Consider the following 19,145-nt stretch of genomic DNA (forward strand, 5'->3'; position numbering starts at 1 on the left):
CCAACCAGTACTATTACCTCTTCCCTCACCCATACACTGCTATTCCTCCCCCTTCCTCACTCCACTACAGACTGTTGCTCCCATTAGACGTGTTTCAGTTTGGGCTGACCAACCAGCGATAGCGGTCATGTGTGTGTGATGTGTGCTTGCTTGTGTGAATGCGTGTGTGTTTTTTCTTTTCTGATGAAGGCTTTGCCCAAAAGCTTAATGTGTAACAGTCTTTTCACTGTGCCTCTCTGCAACTCGATGTGTCATCTTTACAGTGGCATGATGAAGGGGGACTGGGATTCATCAGACCATATGACACTCAGACTTTCCTACATGCAACAGCTTCTGTGAACAGTCTTGCAGAACTTCTGGCATTATTCACTTGATTATTTATATATACTGTGATAGTAAAGACAATATAAGAGCCCCTTAGGGTAGATCATAACTTACTTCCCCATGTTAAGAACAAAGTTTTGAGCTCTGTCTGTCAGAAAGTATTCCATTGAAACACAAAGCTGGTTCTGTATAATGCAAGTTTATAGTGTGTTCCCCCTAACTCTGCTGAATTGTCTGCAATGCTTTCCAGAAGTAAAGATTTGGAATTTGGGAAGATGACATAAGTATTTTGGCCTCCTCTCTACAATCTTCTGTATTGGTGCCAGTATAATCAAGAGTGACTTTGGTGTATATGTTGACTTTACATAAGAGCAAATAAACTTAATGCTTTTCGCAAGATCTGTTGGCTCAATGGTAATATCACCGAACAAAATCACAAAATAAGGTTCACATCCTCGTGTGCACCCACTTTTTATTACATTAGAAGGTAAAATTTTATTAACATATTCACAGAACATTTTTTTACTTTGCTATCCTTATGTTCATTTTGCATCAATGCATCTTTTGTCTGTCAACATAGCTTCACCTTCAATTAAGTGTGTGATGGAAAAACTTTCTAAAATGATTACTGAACCAAGGTGTGTGTTTCCCATCCCACACAGCCTTGCTTAGCACATAAATGTCTACAATACTGTTGAATTTTAACCAGTGAGACTCCAAACTTACTTCCCCAGGGATGGCTGTCTGTTGAGGACTGCTCAGATAATCAGCAATTTGGTTACTATCACACTTGTTTAGCAGAAATATTTTCCTTCTTTTCTTTTCATTCCTTTAATGTTACAATGAGCCTTATGTTCATAGAGTTCCTGTTACCCTTTATTTGAATAACACTGTATGTGTCTGTTATTTATGAGATCTCAGACACTTCCTGACAAGTCAGTTATCTAACTAACAGCTTAACACAATTTTCAGGAAACATATTTAGGACAATCAAATGTGAATTCCTTTTCCTGGTGTCTGTTTCCATTGCGAGGTACCCAGTCTAAAGTTAGCCAAGTTGAATTCTAAGACTAAGGATCATAGTTTCCACAAGATGTTCTGTGTCAGTAACTTTTATTTTCTTCCCTGATGTATTTCTAGGGCTAACACTCTGCGGTATTTTACTTCATTGCACATGTTATTGTATAAGATTCTTTAATATCATTTTATATTTTTCAACCATGCTCTCTAGAAATGTTACAATGGACTTCTTCAATGACTGGTTCACTACCACTTATGTAGCTGTTCTTGAACGGTACACAAAACATCGATATTTATAACCCATATATTGCCCATGAACAGATACTTCATTAAAAATGAATTAATTTGAATGTAACATTTCATACGACTGAATCGACATCACAACTACTGTCAAAATTATATAATCTCTGAGAACTTGGTTCTTCCTGAAAATAGTTTGGCCACAATTTCTACACTTGCATACATGTAGGTGCTTCCTCTTGCAAAGTTACTGCAGTCGCTGACCCATCTTGCACACACGCTTTGCCCCTTGGCATAATAATAATAATAATTGTCATCATCATCATCATCATTTTCTTGTCCCTCTGTGCTGCAACAATGCAAGGTTGGCATGGTTATTAAATGGACAAGGCATGGTTAATTCAAGGGATGGCCAGATGCCCTTCTTATTGCCACCCCCTTACCTCCCTGGGCACAATATAGGTACCCCAACTTACTGTGTGTAGTATTGTTCACGTAAAAGAGAGCAAAAGTTTTCTAAATGTTTGTTAACCGTGTAACTGAGGCACGAGTCAGGTACTAGCTTGGTATTCATCTACTTGGATGTGGGAAACTGCCTAAAAACCATATCCACACTGGTGGCACATTGATGCTTGCCTTGGGGTTGGCGCACCTCCCCATCCTGGAAGAACTGTTTGAACATGCATGGCTATCTGGGAGGGTTGGCATATTCTCCATATGCAAATAAAATAACAGATTGTGTGCTCTTCTATAATAACTTATTTAATCTGTTTTCATTTGCGAATATAATCTGTTGGTAAGAATATCCAGGGATACATATCACTCCTTTGATAAATTTCTCTAATTACTGATTCTTATAAAGTTAGTAACAAATGGAGAGAGCAGGGTATTTCTTATTCACACATTTCATTGTTTCATCTCAACTGACAATACAATGGTAATGGTGACTCAATTGCAACTGAAGGACTGTGCCTTGCACATAACATTTTCTCAATATGATAAATATTTGAAACCTAATCTCCACTATAGTGTACTTGGTTTAACGTGCCTATACTCTTCAACCTAATACTGCTTTATTGTTACAATATTTGACTGTTGATGGCACTGCAGGAAAGTTGTAATAATATTCTTTCAAGGCATAATTACAAGAAAGAATTTTTAAACAAGTAGTTTTCCTGGGAAAACAATACATTCTGGCTGCCTTATCCCTCTATTTTTGTTTTACAGTTTTGTCTTAACAACAATTTAGGTGGAATTAACTTCTGAGTACTTGGAAATCTTAAACTTTCCTATGATTTTTATCTCACAATACCTTTGCCTTTTAGACTTCTGCTATTTCTACTCTACAAACTCAAACTCTCTTCATATCTTTAATACTTTCCTTCTCAATTATATTTCTTGATTTTTTACAACTCAGACAATATCCCTTCTGCACAATATTGAAGTAAGTCCTAAAAATATCAGTATTTAGTTCTTTGTAATTACATTAGACAACTCATTTCAGGTTGTAATTTCTGATCATTGAATTAAAAAGGTGCACATCATATTACTAACATAACTAGATATACTTTGTATGCTCTAACTACACTTACAGTTTAAATATCAAAGTAATCTAGCTTAAAAATAATTACTGGAAAAATGTCAATCATTTTAGATTCAAGAGATCTTTCATATTTTTTGTCTAGTTTAATTTTTGGGCCATCGCTCATTTTCAAACTCACTAAATCAGTTATATCAAAATTGGTACTTTTTTAATCTTACACACTCTTGGAAAAATTTCTGCGAACACCCATGCCCAGGCTGCACTTTGTAGATGTTATTTATTCATACAAAATACAAGCGGTGTAAATCTCGCTCATTTCCATGTGTATACCCCAATGACATTAAATGAGGCAGCCAGACCTAATACAATCTATATTTTACATATTTATCTGTCTTTAAATAGCTTATAATACCAAGTCTGCCATACGCTAAATACAATAAACAACATACATGAGCAATTTCAGAATATTCACTTCATCGTGAGATGTATCTGTGCAATTGCCCCATTTTCTAGAAAGAAACAACTGTTTATAATCTCTCCACTGTTGCTGATGATGACGTCTCGAAGGTACACAGCCACAATGTATTTTATTGTGTGTTACAGTGACAATACTGAAAAATATGTTGTTAGATAAAACAAGACTATCCCAAAAGCTTATGGGTAACTGGGCTCATGTGAGAATGATATTGGATAAAGAAGGAACTGAACTCAATAAACACTGAAATCAAGACAAGGTTACATAATGAATTTTCCAACGTAAAATGTGTTCCACATTTGTCACTGTAGCAGTTAACTACGTACCCTTTTCTTGTACTGATCTGGAAGGCAAAAATGTTGCAGCTCCTGCACAACCTCACATAAAATGATACATAGGAATATTTTGAGCAGCGGAAGAAGTGAATGAAGGAAGATATTTGGTCTAAAATGGATGCTACTTTTAAGGGGGGGGGGGGGGGGGAAACCACATTAGGTTCAAAAAATCCAATTTGATTATTGCATAAATTGTTAGCTTAACTATCCAAGAATACGCTGTCAAAATTTCAAAGCAAAATTAGCATTCATTTAGATTTTATGAACATAGAACTGAGTATACATCTTCCAATATATGAAGATTTGTCAAGGGATGAATTACTGGAGAGATGTTTAGGTGGCCACACACAAAATGCGAATGAAAGTTTTAATTCCACTATTTGGTGATTAGGTCCTAAACACTTGCACTCCAGACTAAAAGCCATTGAATTGGCATCATATTTAGCAGCATGCTTATTCAATGAAGGAAATTCATCCCTTCTGATAGTCATGAATGAGGCAGGAATTGTAGTAGGCATGCAAAGCTTCAATTATGCCAAACAAATGGATAACCAGTGCATGAGCCAGCAGAATCAATGTAGTTCAATGGAATCGAAGAAAGGTCCGAAAGCTCGGAAAGCACTGATGCAAGCGCAAAACGAAGCCTATGAGAAAGAAGGATTACTACATGGTGCTGGAATCACAGATTAATTGGTAAGCATTTTACATTTTGTTAACTTCCTTGAATTTCTAGTTTCCGAGAATTTATTTTTCAAACACGTTTATCTCGAAATGACTTTTTTCACATTTGCTTACAGTCTAACTCAAAAGTATAGAACCAATCATTATGAAAATTAATAACATGATTCTTTATAAAATTACAAATTATGTGAACCAACTTGTGAGATGATATCATAATTTTAAGGGCATTTTTCTTTGCATAATTAGAGAAAAAAATCATGAAAATTGAAGCCATTGTTCCAACACCTGCAAAATTTTTAATTTTCATTATTTTCACCTCATTGAGATTCTTATTCTTAAAAAATAAGTTATTAATGTAAAATCAAAACCTTTTTGGTTTCAGATGAAAATCAGAATGGCTACACTGCACACAATTGGAGAACAACCTTCAGCGGACATCACAGCATAACTTTGTTATTTTTGGCTGAAATTAATAAAAAAAATCACAAAAACTGTTCAAAATATGAATGAAATGATGTCAAAATTTGATAAAATTCAAATTAATTCTTCCCACATAAAAAATCCAAAAAAATCAATGTCAAACAGCCTCCTAATGTGGTTTCCCCCTTAAGGCAACCAACACTAACTGACCTCATATGGTAAGTACATAATTTTTAGCATCATCAGTCTCAAACAACACATTTCCTGGCAGACCGAAAGAAAATTTCCATAGTTAAGTGCTTATATACTGCCACTGATTTGGTACAGAAAATTGAAACTTATCACATTGTAAGCACACAGTTCCTGAGAGAAAAAACTCAAACACAACTGTGCCATGATTGTCAGTTCCTTAAAAATGTATGCAGCTTTTTTTCTTTAGTTTACCCCTGCAGAAAATGAGGAACATTAAATCAATACTGCTGATTTAGAGAGGGTTCAAATTTAGTGCGGCTTGGCTACTTCTGTCACATTTATAACATTTTTCTTACTTATACGATTCATTATGACACAGAAAACATCACTCTCATTTTACTCCATACTCAAATATTCATTGCTCATTTCTGTCAAAATTTATTACAGCACAAGTTTTCCCCCCATCAAGGATGGGTATGTAAATTAACCATGACCTTTCTGAAGAAAACACCCCTAAATTTGCTTGGCATGATTTAGGGGGATTATAGATAACTTTTTTGCTTCATACTATGTCCCATTTGCCCTTACAGTTGATCTACTACAATTTTCAGTAAGTAACAGCCCGCAATGTAATTTCTTTAGCAACAGTTGTAACAATGCATGTGATAAATTATTCATTTTATCGTTGGCTCAAATTGAAAATTCAATGTCATATTTCTTTTTGAATTTTTATGAGATAGTTTTTAATAAATATTTTAACTTACTCTTTCAAGCAATTCCGATTCCAAGTGAATCACTTTTATACTGTGATTGTTTGTGTCAGCAATGTAAATTCTTGATGCATCAGAACTCACACATAACCCACCTGGCTCACTGAACTGCAAAACAATAATGATACAAAATTAAAAGCAATATAAGTAAAACATAAATTTTCACCAGTCAAAATTTACATTAATTGTATTACAATCAAGGTAACTGATAATGTAACAGAAATGTTAAATTTTTATGTTGGTCTGGTAATATTCTGTGGCAAGGTGAGTCAGGAGGAAAGGTACATGCTTTTAGAGGTGATAGTATTAGTGATTATGAACAAAAAACTTCATATGAATATATGCCCTACTCCAAATGGTTTCTGAGATACAACATATTTTATATAACTTTTGTACATTTTTCTTGAATAACTCAAAAACTGCACCCTCCGCCGGAAATGTTCTACAGGATAATATTAAATTATATTAAATTTCCTACAAAAAAAGTCCTATTCATTTTTTCTATTGGATTAATAGTTTGTACAAAGAGGGTATGAGAATACTGAAAATCACACGTGACGTTCATGGGCTGTTTTTCAGGAAGATTTTGTAGGCCAATTTGAGGTAGTTTTCTGATTTGATAGACCACAAGTGTACTGTATCAAATTGTTCATCTGAACTTTCTCTGCATTACTGTCATATATTGTAAACAATGACAATGCTTGAATAATACAGAAAATGAATAGCACAGATAATAAATAGCAATGTACATTAAATGTGTAATCTCAGAAACCATTTGGAGTATAGCACATGTTCATATGAAGTTTTTTGTTAGAATCACTAATACTGTCACCCTTCAAAGTATGTACCTTTCCTCATGACTCACCCTGCACATTGTCCAGTTATGAACTAAACTTCAGTCACCACATAAACTGATTAGAAAGCTTAGTTCAGCACGTTTTGCACAAGGAAGAATCTCACATTTCATTGATTTGAAGAACAAGGTGCTACCTTACTTGAAAATTTTAGGTTGTCTTTTAGAATTATTTTATGAGGTAATCCAGTAAATGAGGTAATCCAGTAAATAAAGTATTAGTCAGCACAAGTGGCAATATGAATGTTGTGTACAGCAGACAATACCAACTCTTGCACTGGTTGCTTCAATTATTTTGGAACACTCACACTCATTCCTCCTTAACAATATTTGTAGTGTGTGAGGCATGCTGAGATAGTCCACGCAGCCACAATAACGCTGTGTCCTGGATGGCACAATGGTTAACGCATTTGCCTAGTAAGCAGGAGATACCTGGTTTGAACCCCAGTCCAGTATACATTTTCACTCGTTGCCACTGATTCCACGTAACGTCCCAGTGCAGTTGACTGCAGCGATCCCCTCCCTATCCTTTCTTTTTTTCCCCTCTTCATCTTCAGTTTACATACTGTGAATAATACAGTCAAATTTCCAGCTTCTTTGTTTTGATCTCTACATTTCTTCAATCTCTGCTGCTTCTTTTCCCTCCTCCTCCATATACAGACCAGCTTAATATACTTTGACTGGAGGAGCTTGTGGTCAGATTGGAAAAGAAGTTCACCCTCCACCCCTAACTTCCATTTTTCACACCAATGGTGTCCCAGAAAGGATGGTCAAATATCAGCGTTATGACGGGGACTATCGTTTGAAGCAAAAAAATTCATACGCATAAATGCCTTATTCTGAATGGTTTCCAAGATGGAACACATTTAAAGCACATTGTTAGTTACTTCCTACATTATTCAATTAAAAAAAAAGATTTTTCAGTGGATTTTTACGTGCCCATTTGATAGAATGGCCTCAAACTTGTCTAATGTGGTATTTGTTTTATCAATATGTGTTAGCAAGGAGAGTAAAACATGAAGAATAACCAGTACTCCAGCAATGACAGCATCATCCCGGTCCCACGCTGACTACTATTGCCACGCAGTAGCTGTTTATTCTTCGTGTTTTCTGTCACTGCTAATAGATACTGATACAACAGATATCACACTAGACTAACCTCGAGACCATACTACCGTGTGGGCATGTAAAGTTCAATTTCAATATCATTTTCCTGTATTGAATAATACAGAACATTAAATGTGTTCTATTTTGGAAACCAATTGGAATAGGGCATATGTCCACTGACTTTTTTGCTTCAAATGATTGTTCCTGTCATATCCCTGGGACACTGTACAATATTCCATATTATTTAAAATTTCCATCTACCCTCAGATAAGTGTGGATGTGGAGAAAACAGTATGCAACAGGATACCAACCCCTTTTTCTGGTTCTTCTACATTAAATGCCACAAACAGCTTTTTAATTTCCCGTAATACCTCCAATTTTCTCCAAAGGTAGTACAATAATGCTTCATCAAAATCAAACATTATAGTAGTTTTACAGCACACAGGAAATGTTAAGACAGAAAAACAGCATTCTCTATATGGTGTTTACAAAAAAAGTAAAACTGGTGTCAGCATGAAGGCTGATTTGACACCCTGTGGTGGTAAATCAACCTTCATGTTGACACCAGTTTTACTAAGCAAGGTGAAAGAAGTGGTAAGGGACAAAAAAATTCCTAGGACCAACTGCGGACTGAACCCGAAACCTCTGATTTTAGTAGTTTGGCACCTACAGAGCTAACATGCCACAGATAACACAAAACTGAAAACAATGAGAAGGCATTGCACCAGATTGTGAGGCCAGAATGGCAGATACATGTTGAGGATAAGTAAGATTTTGAGACATGTAAATTGCAGTAAATTAACACTATGAAAGATGTGTCTATTAAATGAAGAAGTTCTATTAAGTCTATAACTCTATTGAATGAATAAGCCTCAAACAAAGTGGTCGTAATATTAAAGTTATGCAAAGTTGCTTCATACAATGTAATTGAATAATTTCCTTGATATCTTCTAACATAAACTTCCACAAGGAAAATTGGTCTATTTTCGGTTGTCACTTCACTGTGATATTCCAATGTGAATCCTGAGCACAGCTTTAAACACTACACAAGTTAACACATACAGGGTGAAAAGTATTTAAACCGACAAACTCTGGGAGGTTGTAGGGGACATCACAACAAATATTTTTCCCTAATGTCATTTTTTCCTATGAGGATTATTTAAACCAGTGGAGGCCGTATTACGCTCTTCAGTTTTTAGAGGCCGTATTACGATCTTCAGCTGTTAGAGGGCGTATTATGCTCTTCAGTTGTACGAAACTGCTGTCCACCAGTGTAATAGTGCATTGTCTCTGTTTACTAATGGAGATATACACCTAGAGTGAGTACAATGATGTGGTTGGTGCGTACTACGTAGCACACCACAATGGATGAGCTGCACAGCGGGTTTATCAACAACAATATCCTAATCGCCGTATCCCGCATCACACGACCTTTGCTGCTGTGTACCAACATCTGCATGAGACCGGGTCATTTAGCAGATTACCTGGACAGGGACGCCGTCGCACGGTAAGAATGCTGCAACTCGAAGAAGCTGTCTTGCAGCATGTGGACCGCGATCCTTCAATGAGCTTTCATCCAACTGCACGTAACATGGGGACAAATCAGGTGAATGTAAGAACAGTCCTCCGAGAGCAGTTGTAATATCCATTTCACTTACAGCATGTCCACAACATGGAACCAGTTGATTATGCACCAAGAGCACAGTTTTCGCAGTGGTACCTGGAACCGTGTGAAATGCATTTCCATCCTCTGTGTTGTTTACCGATGAAGCAACATTCGGCCGTGATGGAGTTTTCATCATGCACAATTCGCATATTTGGAGTGAGGATAACTCACATGCCACAGTTAATAGCGCTCATCAAGTGCGGTTCTTTGTTAATGTGTGGGTCGATGTTGTTGGGGATCATTTAATTGGGCCGTATCTGCTACCTAGGCCATTGAATGGCAGGCACTATTACAATTTTCTCGCCAGAGCATTGCCAGAATTGCTGGAAGACGTCCCGATCCCTACAAGATAATGCATGTGGTTCCAACATGACGGGGCGCTGCCACATTTCAGTTGTCATTTGCGTCGATTCCTGGACCGAAGGTTCCCAGAAGAGAGGTGGCAGAGGTGGTCCTGTACCATGGCCTGCTCAATCCCCAGATATGTCCCCTCTGGACTTTTTTGTGTGGGGAGAGATGCGCAACCTTGTTTACGCAATTCCTGTTGCATCAGAAGAGGATCTGATTGCCCGGATAGTAGCAGTAGCAGGAACAATTCAGAATAGTCCTGGAATTTTTTCCTGTGTCAATCAGAACATGATCTGACAGTGCAACCTTTGTTTACGTGTCAATGGAGGCATTTTTGAAAATCTACTGTAATCGAAATTGGTTGTGTTAATGTGTTGTCTCTTGGTCATAAAAAAAATGGAAACATGTTTGTTGGTTTAATTAATTTGCCGCCAGAGAAATCTTCCTCTACCGGTTTAAATAATCCTCATAGGAAAAAATGACATTATGGAAAAATATTTGTTTTGATGTCCCCTATAACCTCCCTGAGTTTGTCTGTTTAAATACTTTTCACCCTGTAGATAATATCTGCAGCACATAAGACAGTCACCTACAGTGTTTCGTATTTGTCAATGAATTTGCACCGGCCAGCTGCCAGAGACCTCTTGATTCGGCAGTGATGCTCCGTGTGAGCAGACAGTGAGAACTTCTTCATTTAATAGACACACATCTTTCATAGTGTTAATTTACTGTAATTTACATGTCTCAAAATATTACTTATCCTCAACATGTATCTGTAAATAAATGGTTGTTACTCAAGAGTTATATGAATGGGCACTGAAGGTCCTACAATGTCATCACCTGCTGTATGATTACTGCCATTCTGCCCTCACAATCTGGTGCTTTGGTTTGCACAGGTGGAACAAAATTTTCACTATGGAGGCAAAATCACCACTATTTGGCCAAAGTTGAAAACATAATCACATTAGCTCCTGCACACAATTCAAACAATAAACTGAAAACAGAGTTGGTTCACCAAGTGTCTGCATCAAAGAGGAATGCTTGCATCATGTGTTAATGCAAGATGACATTGGAGGCAGGAAGTTGGCACAATATCTGAGGCAACTGCATAGTAAATTCAATGTAGGAACTATACCAAACATACTACTTAGTTCACACTGAAGTAGCTATCTTCTATCTCAGGTTAAAGCCATAGTGGTATCTCAGACAGAAATGCCCTTGGACATCACCATTGATCTGACTGACAGGATTCAGAATGAAATAACAGCATCATCAATCACTAATGTAGTGCCACTGTGCAACAGTGCCACATCATTGGCAGTGACATGGACAGATTACAATTGTCTGTCAGACAAAGTGATGTTCTGGCTAGTCAAATGAGTGAACTGGTGGCTCAATGGAGTCACGTCAGTGATAGACATCATTACCACAGAAGATCACACAGTCATTTCAGAATGAACTTGTTGGTTCTAAACTATGCAGAGCAGTCACCTACAACATGTTGTTATCACCAGAAATTTGGGAACCAAGCGTGCAAGTGCAACTCACATCACACCTACTGAAATGACCGTAGGAGTCAGATGGAGGGGCGCATCTGATTGCTGGACAGTCTCTCAGTGTCTCTATACTAGTGACCAGGAGATTGGGTGAAAATTCCTTTTGGATGCAGTCTCAGATTTACACATTTTCCTGTATAATTGGCAGTCACTAACTTTGTTCTGCCTTTCTGTCACTAATATCTGATCAACAGCCAGTTATAGTATGGGACTTATTGAGCTGGGCTTGGAGTTGCATCGCACCTTTGTCTAGATCAGATGTAGCAAATGCACGGACTGTCGACAGTGTCACTGAAGTGTCTACTGCTGGGTCCCGATGCAGTACAGTGGCTCAAAGTGCTAAGCTAGTGGAGGCAGCAGAAAGCAGATACACTGAGTTGCTTGACCAGTTTTCAGCTGTAATCCAGCCACTTCGTCTGCCAAGGAAGTTACATTACAACACTGTGCATTTCATCAAAACTACTGATGGCCTGCCAGTTTCCTGCTATCCTAGATGTTCAGCTCCCAATCGTTTTGTGATCACAAAGGCGGAGTTTAAGAAATTCAACCTTCTTGTTCACCTCTGCATTTGGTACCCATACATGTTGGTGTGTGGCACTCGTGTGGTGATTACTATAATATGCTGAATGCAATAACAATTCCAAAGAGATATGCAATGTCGGTATTAAGGGTCTACAATTATGCTCTTAATGGTGCAACTGTGTTTAGTGCACTGAACTGTGTAAAGGCTTTTACAAAAAAATCCTGTAGCAAACAAAGACAATCCAACAACTACTATAATCACTCCACTCAGCTTATTTGAAAGTCTTTAAATGACCCTCTGTTTGTGGAATGCCACTCAACCATGGAGAAGTTCACTGACTCAGTGCTGCAGGGACTGTCAATCTGCATTGAATACTTAGACAATACTCTCATCTTTCCAGTCACAACAGCGTAGCATCAGCAACAGCTGATGGAGATTTTTAAATGCCTAGACCATTGCAGTGTGCTGTTGAACCCCATTTTTGGTAAACCTCAGATCACCTTTTCGGGACATTTAATTTTGCCTGCAGTATCACTGCAGCTACCAGAGAAAGTGGAAGCTATCGTGAAGAACACATGGGCAGAAACCACAAAGGAGCTACAATGTTTCTTGGGGATACAGAATTTTTACCAGTGACATTTTCCCACTCATCCAAGTAGTAAGAACCACTAACTGCAACACTTACTGGATTGAAACTAGGGGAAATTCATCCATTCACTGGACAGATGAGATGAGTTTTGCTTTTAATGCAGCAAAGTAAATCCTTGAAAATTATGCTCTCCTGACACATCCTGCATTGGGTGCACCACTTGCATTAGTAGTTGAAGCCAGTCAGACAGCTCCTGGCACAGTGTTGCCGTACCAAGCTAATGGCATGTGGCAACCACTTGCCTTCACATACAAGTTCTCCAGTTCTCAAGGGAAATGTGGTGCTTATGATCGTGAGCTTCTGTTGGTGTATAAACCAATCAGGTACTTTCAATAACAGTTAGCGGCCAGAGATGATACAATATTTACCAATCACAAGCCAATTATCTATACCTTAAGATAAGTCCACCACAGCAGTACAACCACCTGAAATTTACTGTTCAGCAAAGACATCTGCCACATTTCAGGTATAAGCACCATACTTGCCAACTGTATGTCATGTATTAATAGTGTGACAAATTTTACTGATTTTGACCTTCAGAAGCTATTACACAATTTATTGTTCAGCCTTCAATTACAACTTTTCGATGTTGTTGGTTCTGAGGTCAAACTATATTGTGACATTTTCAATGGAAGGTCTGCCACTCGCTTCCTACAGGTGTGCTTTCGACAGCATCTATATTCTAGGGTCTCTGTTTACACCCTTGTGTTACAGCACCAACTTGTCTGGTATCAAAACATTTTTTCTGGGTGTTTATTGGTCAGAAGCTATACCTGTTGTGAATAAGTTAGTCTTTGCTTTCATTCAAAACTGGGTTTCTTGCTTCTGTTGTCTGCTGCATATTACTACGGACTGAAGCTGACAATTCATATTGGAGTTATTTAATCAACTCAGCAAATTCTGTGGCATGCTCCATCACGGCTAATGAAGACACTGTTTTAAAAGTCTGCATTAATGAGTCACACCGCCATCTGGACAACTGAAATACATGCAACCTTGCTTGGCCTTGATACTACTTACAAAAGGGACTTGGACTCATTATTAGCATAGCTTGTGTATGGCGAAACACTTTGACTGCTGACCGCTACGGTCGCAGGTTCGGATCCTGCCTTGGGCATGGATGTGTGTGATGTCCTTAGGTTAGTTAGGTTTAAGTAGTTCTAAGTCCTAGGGGACTGATGACCACAGACGTTAAGTCCCACAGTGCTCAGAGCCATCTGAACCACTTTGACTGCTTGGCAAATTGATCGACCTGAGATTCACACATCTTCTGGACCCTGAAACACATTGCATGCATTCACTCACATCAAACCGGCAGACACAGAATGGCGCCTACTTTCATACACTGCAACCTATAAATATGTTACGTTGCATACATACAGTGTCAAACCATCTCTGCAAACTCTGTAAACAGACTCACATTGGGTGCTCAAAAGTAAGAACAAGTACTGGATATCGTGCAAAATGGTTTGTTATTCAGAGTTATATGACTGCCATAATTTGTGTGTCATTAAAATGGATTTACCTGAACAAAGGCATGTAAGTAGTTTGAATGGTTATTGGCTCAGCCACTTCATTAATATTAATATAAGAATTACAGTTTTGAATGGTCTTCCATGAATTTCACTGCAGATTGCATTTGAAGAAAGAATAATTTAATTTGTAGATATTATACGAATATTTTCATAGATAACCTTCCGCAATTCATAAGACTGGATTTTCAGGTTATCTGTTGAATGTTAATGGTAAAGTTAAACAAATGACAGCCTCACATTACCTGAACTGAATTATCACCTATGGGTCCAACTGAGTCACCAGATTTTCCACTACCAGCAAAGGTTTTACAGAAATTAGTTGAAATTGAGATAGCTTTTATCTTGTGGTTGTAAGAGTCTGCCACATATAGTGTTTCATTCCTTGGACACCAAGCAACTCCTAAAGGATGCTGTAATTTAGCATCATATAACTTCCCATCTACATCTCCAAACTGGAACAGATCCTGGAAGAACAGAGACAAGGCTGCATTTAACTAACTGTACATGACCTTCAAATCCACCAGCTTTGTTTAAAATGTTCCTTACATAATTAAAATAGCTTTAGTATTGTTAACAGTTAACACTACCTACATGAAATTAAATATGCACATAGAATGATTCAACACAAAGAAATTATACTCACAGAGCACAAATGTAATATCAACTGCTGGTATATTACTGTATAACAAAGAAATATGTAACATATGTGATAAATTCCTCAATGGATGGTACAGAATTGTAAGTTTCATTGGAAGAACTCCTGCTCTGTGTCAGTTGTGGTAAATGAGCACTGTCTTCAAAATTTCTCCTGCAGTCTCAGACTCACCCATGAAAGATAGTTTCAATCAATACGTAACTCAAAGGACCAGTAAATTTAAGCAGTTGCCAAAGGGCATAATGTGGTACAAATATAATGTGATAGCAACAATAAGACTGGATCAATAGGTCTTCTATCTTAATATATGTAAAGTATTTCCGTGATGATGATACATACTTTCAGCAATGAGAGGGATGGAAACCAAACTGAAGACTAAACTTTCTGACTTAATGACCATTTTGATTGCAAAAACTGATTTTACTGATTTAGACATAAAAGCAGACTAAATACTGACTCAAATTTCTCATTGTGAATGAAGGGTCAAAAGCATTTTTTTAAAATCTGGCCTGCACCGTCCTCACAGCCAGCCAGCTCACACATATTTAATGATTTATAACAAAATTGCAAACAGTGTAATGTAATAATAATAATAATAGCCAGGAAAGTCATTGAAATTTATTATAACAATATTGTCATGCTCCTATTCAGCACTAATATACCTAAAACAAGAAAAAGCTTTAAAGTATACCTGTATAGTACTATTTTCTGAGTAATACGGACACAATGTTTAAAAAAGTTCATTACTAAATGTAACGTGGAAAACCATCAAGCATTTTTAAAAAATTACGCCATTCATCTCACTTTGCTTTTACTTCCTTGGAAAAAAAAAGTTTTAACACCGCTTTTTCACTTATCAACTGCTTTTGTATCTTTTCACATCTTTAATTTTCTTTAATTCTTGTTCTCTAACTTTTGCAGTGTTGCGAAGAGTGTTCACTCTCCAAGACTGATTGGGCCACACTAATTCCAACCAAGTCATTTACCACTTCTTTAAAGCACTTTTTTTGCATTGTCCATTATCCTTTCAACAGTCAATCTTTGCTCCTTTTATTCTTCTTTCATTTTCTTCAATTCCTGTTCAGCGTGTTCCATATTTACTTTTTTATGCACTTACACTTTATACTTGCTTGCAACAGTTTTTCTTTTTCCTGTTCTTGCTGTTTCCTCAGTTCGTCCTCAGCCACTTTCTCCTCATCTTCACAGTATTGCCTGTATCTGACATAAGCTATGTGTGTCAGCAAAAGTAGTTCCAGAGAGATAATAACAAAATGATTCTTCCCCTCAAGTACATTCATAGCAGCATATTTTACTTTCAAATGAGAGACCAATAGTCTTTAGGTAGTTTTATGTTCCCTGGGTCATTTGCACAATAAATCATGCTGCTGCGAAATGAGTCACTTGGGAAATTAAATTGTAAATATGGCCTCGTGCTGAACATTTATGTTTTCTTGTTCATTATTATTATTATTATTATTATTATGAAACACAGAGTTGTGAGTTAGTAATTCCTATTCACCACCTTTTGCACAATACAATAAAGAAATTCTTCTACGGAATAGGAGGAGCTGTCAAGGAGAAACTTTTTCAGTTTGTTTTCAAATTTTATTTTGCCCTCTGTGAGACATTTATTTTATATTGCCAGGTAAGTAATCAAAAATTTTAGCTGCAGGATTGTGCATCCCTTTGGTGCTCAAGACAACCTTAATGTGGAGTAAGAACAAATAGTAGGTGACCACTTCTATACATCTGAAGTGCTTGAATATGTCTGAGCTTACAGCTGACGCCTCTGACTATCTTGATAGGCAATCGCAGGAAATACATTTGACATAAACCATACAGTATCTAACTTCAATGAGAGACTCAATTATTTATACAATAACAATGCTCCGTGCTTGGTCATGAAGACTTGGATTTCACCTAACACCAACTTGGGTGAATTCCAGACAGATCATGTGTACTTTAGAAACATACTCAACTGTGATCCACCCAGCGAAGACTTCGACTATAAACAAACCACACCAAACCCGGACTCACTGCCTCCTTCACTCGAAGAAGTTGGGCAAATCATTCAACTTCTAAAGAATAATAAGACAGCTGAAGAGGACTCTATCGTTGATGAACTCAGGAAATGTGCTGGAAGCAATGCCATGGGAAAGCTCACCAAGATAATCCAGGACATCTGGGAAACAGAGAAATTACCATCTGACTGGAACATGTCTCTGATCCAACTGCTTCACAAAATGGGAGATTTTACTGATCTGAACAACTACCATGGAATGTCTCTTGTCCTGGTAACATACAAAATTCTCTCCAAGGCATTACCAACAAGGGCAGAAGATCAACTGGATAGTCAACTCGGAGGCTTCAGGAAGACCCGATCCTGCGCTGAACAGATCTTCAACCTTAAGACTATACTGGCAAATTCCAAGATGAGAAGCCACAAGCTGGTCGTCACCTTTGTTGATTTCATGAAGGCCTATGACTCCGTTGATAGAGAAATGCTTAACATATTCCAGGAACTAGATCTAGACAACAAAACCCGCACACTCATTCTAGAAACATTGACCAACATCCATTCCAAGGTCGAATTTAGAGGTGAGATCTTAGAAAGCTTCAAAATAAAAAGTGGAGTGAGACAAGGGATGGACTGTCCCCACTTCTCTTCAACTGCCTCGAAAAGGTTGTGAGAGAATGGCGCAAGGAACTAATCAATTTGGGTGTTCAGAGTGGTGTCTACCTGGGCCGTAAGAACGAAGGACTGATTGTAGATTGCTTGGTTTTTGCAGATGACATGGCACTGATTGCTGATTGTCTTGAACTGGCAACAATGCAGGTAAACTGCCTCAGAAAACAGGCAGCCAAAGTGGATCCTCAAGTGTCGCTGGAGAAAACAGAGTTCTTCACCAACATCAAAGAAGCTAACAGAGAGATGTTACTAGACAAGGGGAACATCAAAAGGACAGAAAGTTTAAGTATCTTGGTGAACAGATTGAACACAACTTATCAGAAAAAACGTCTTTATCCATGAGAGTCAACAAGTTGGAACTAGCCTACTGACTGACTATGAACACCTACAACGAAAAATGCCAATCACACAACCTGAAACTTAAGCACTACACATCAGTCATATGACCAGGAGCCCTGTGCCATGGAATGTCTTTCCATGAACCGGAGTGGTCTAATGGAGAAATTGGAAGTCAGAGAGAGGACAAACCTCAGGAAGATCCTAGAGGTCCAGTAGAAGAAGATAGGGAATTCAGAAGACGGCATAACTCGGAGCTCTATGAACATATCAAGAGGCTCTCTGACTGCGCAAGAAAAAGAAGGGTAGCTTTCTATAGCCATGTTACAAGATTGCCTCCAAACAGATTGACCAACTGTCTGTTCACCTTCTGGCAAAACAAGAAGGTTCACACCACCTGGCTGACAAAAACTGAAAACGATATTAAAGAACTGACAATAACTGAATAACTGCTCTCCAGAACAGGCAGTCTGTGAGACATGCCCTGAAGGAAGTCCAACAATTTTAGGGAAAGCTCCAAAGGAAAGGTACCCCCTGGACAGAAGAAAGGAAGGAGTTACATCGGCAGAGGATGCAACGGTACTGGGCAAAGATCAATGCCCAACAGTTGAACAAGCATGGTCCAAAGTACGCCATTTGGAAGAAGAAGAAGAAGAAGAAGAAGAAGAATGCTCCAATAAAAGCTGTAGAAATCAGGAGTATCACGGACATAGAACACAGCAAATATAAATGGCACCCAAACTCTGAAAATCATCTTGCCCACAAGTGACTACGCAACTGAATCCGTCAGTCTGTGAGAAATGCAAAACTCAGGAATGCCCACTTGTTAACTGAGGGCATTCATAGGCCCTCCATCTTGTGGAAAAATCTAGGAATAGGCATACCCAAATCCGCAGCTGAACTTCTAGCTCCTACTGAGGCTATAAATGAGTGTTTAGCAATGCCTACATCTCTACTTCACTGTCACAAAAGGACTGAAAACCATCGATTCCCTTGAAGTATCAGTGGTTGGTACAAATGAAAAGAATTTTTCTGCAGCCAGTAAGCCTTAACACAGTGAGGAAGTCAACTGGGCAAATCACCCTTTGACAGCTGCAAGACACAACAATATTACAAAGCAAATGTTCAGTTTCCTCATATATCCATAACTGCCCATAATAATGGATATTTTCACTGTTCTCTGACCTCCAGCATCTTCCAAACAGCCTGTAAGCAGGGACTCATAAAA

At 37.9% G+C, this 19,145-nt stretch overlaps 1 protein-coding gene across 3 annotated transcripts in view; it reads right to left on the minus strand.

Moving 5' to 3' along the window:
• LOC124796315 (NHL repeat-containing protein 2) overlaps positions 1-19,145 on the minus strand; it is a 164,308-nt gene that overhangs the window by 16,766 nt on the left and 128,397 nt on the right. For 2 of the 3 annotated variants that reach the window (XM_047260442.1, XM_047260441.1), the window contains exons 8-9: positions 14,480-14,701; positions 5,995-6,108 (exon numbers count right to left, since the gene is read on the minus strand). In XM_047260442.1, the coding sequence (XP_047116398.1) occupies positions 5,995-6,108; positions 14,480-14,701 (336 nt within the window). Of the gene's footprint in view, positions 1-4,986; positions 5,082-5,994; positions 6,109-14,479; positions 14,702-19,145 lie in introns of all 3 variants that reach the window. The other variant, XR_007016744.1, reaches the window with a different exon arrangement.

Source organism: Schistocerca piceifrons, chromosome 4 (assembly GCF_021461385.2).
Source record: "Schistocerca piceifrons isolate TAMUIC-IGC-003096 chromosome 4, iqSchPice1.1, whole genome shotgun sequence".
Classification (NCBI taxonomy): Eukaryota; Metazoa; Arthropoda; class Insecta; order Orthoptera; family Acrididae; genus Schistocerca; species Schistocerca piceifrons.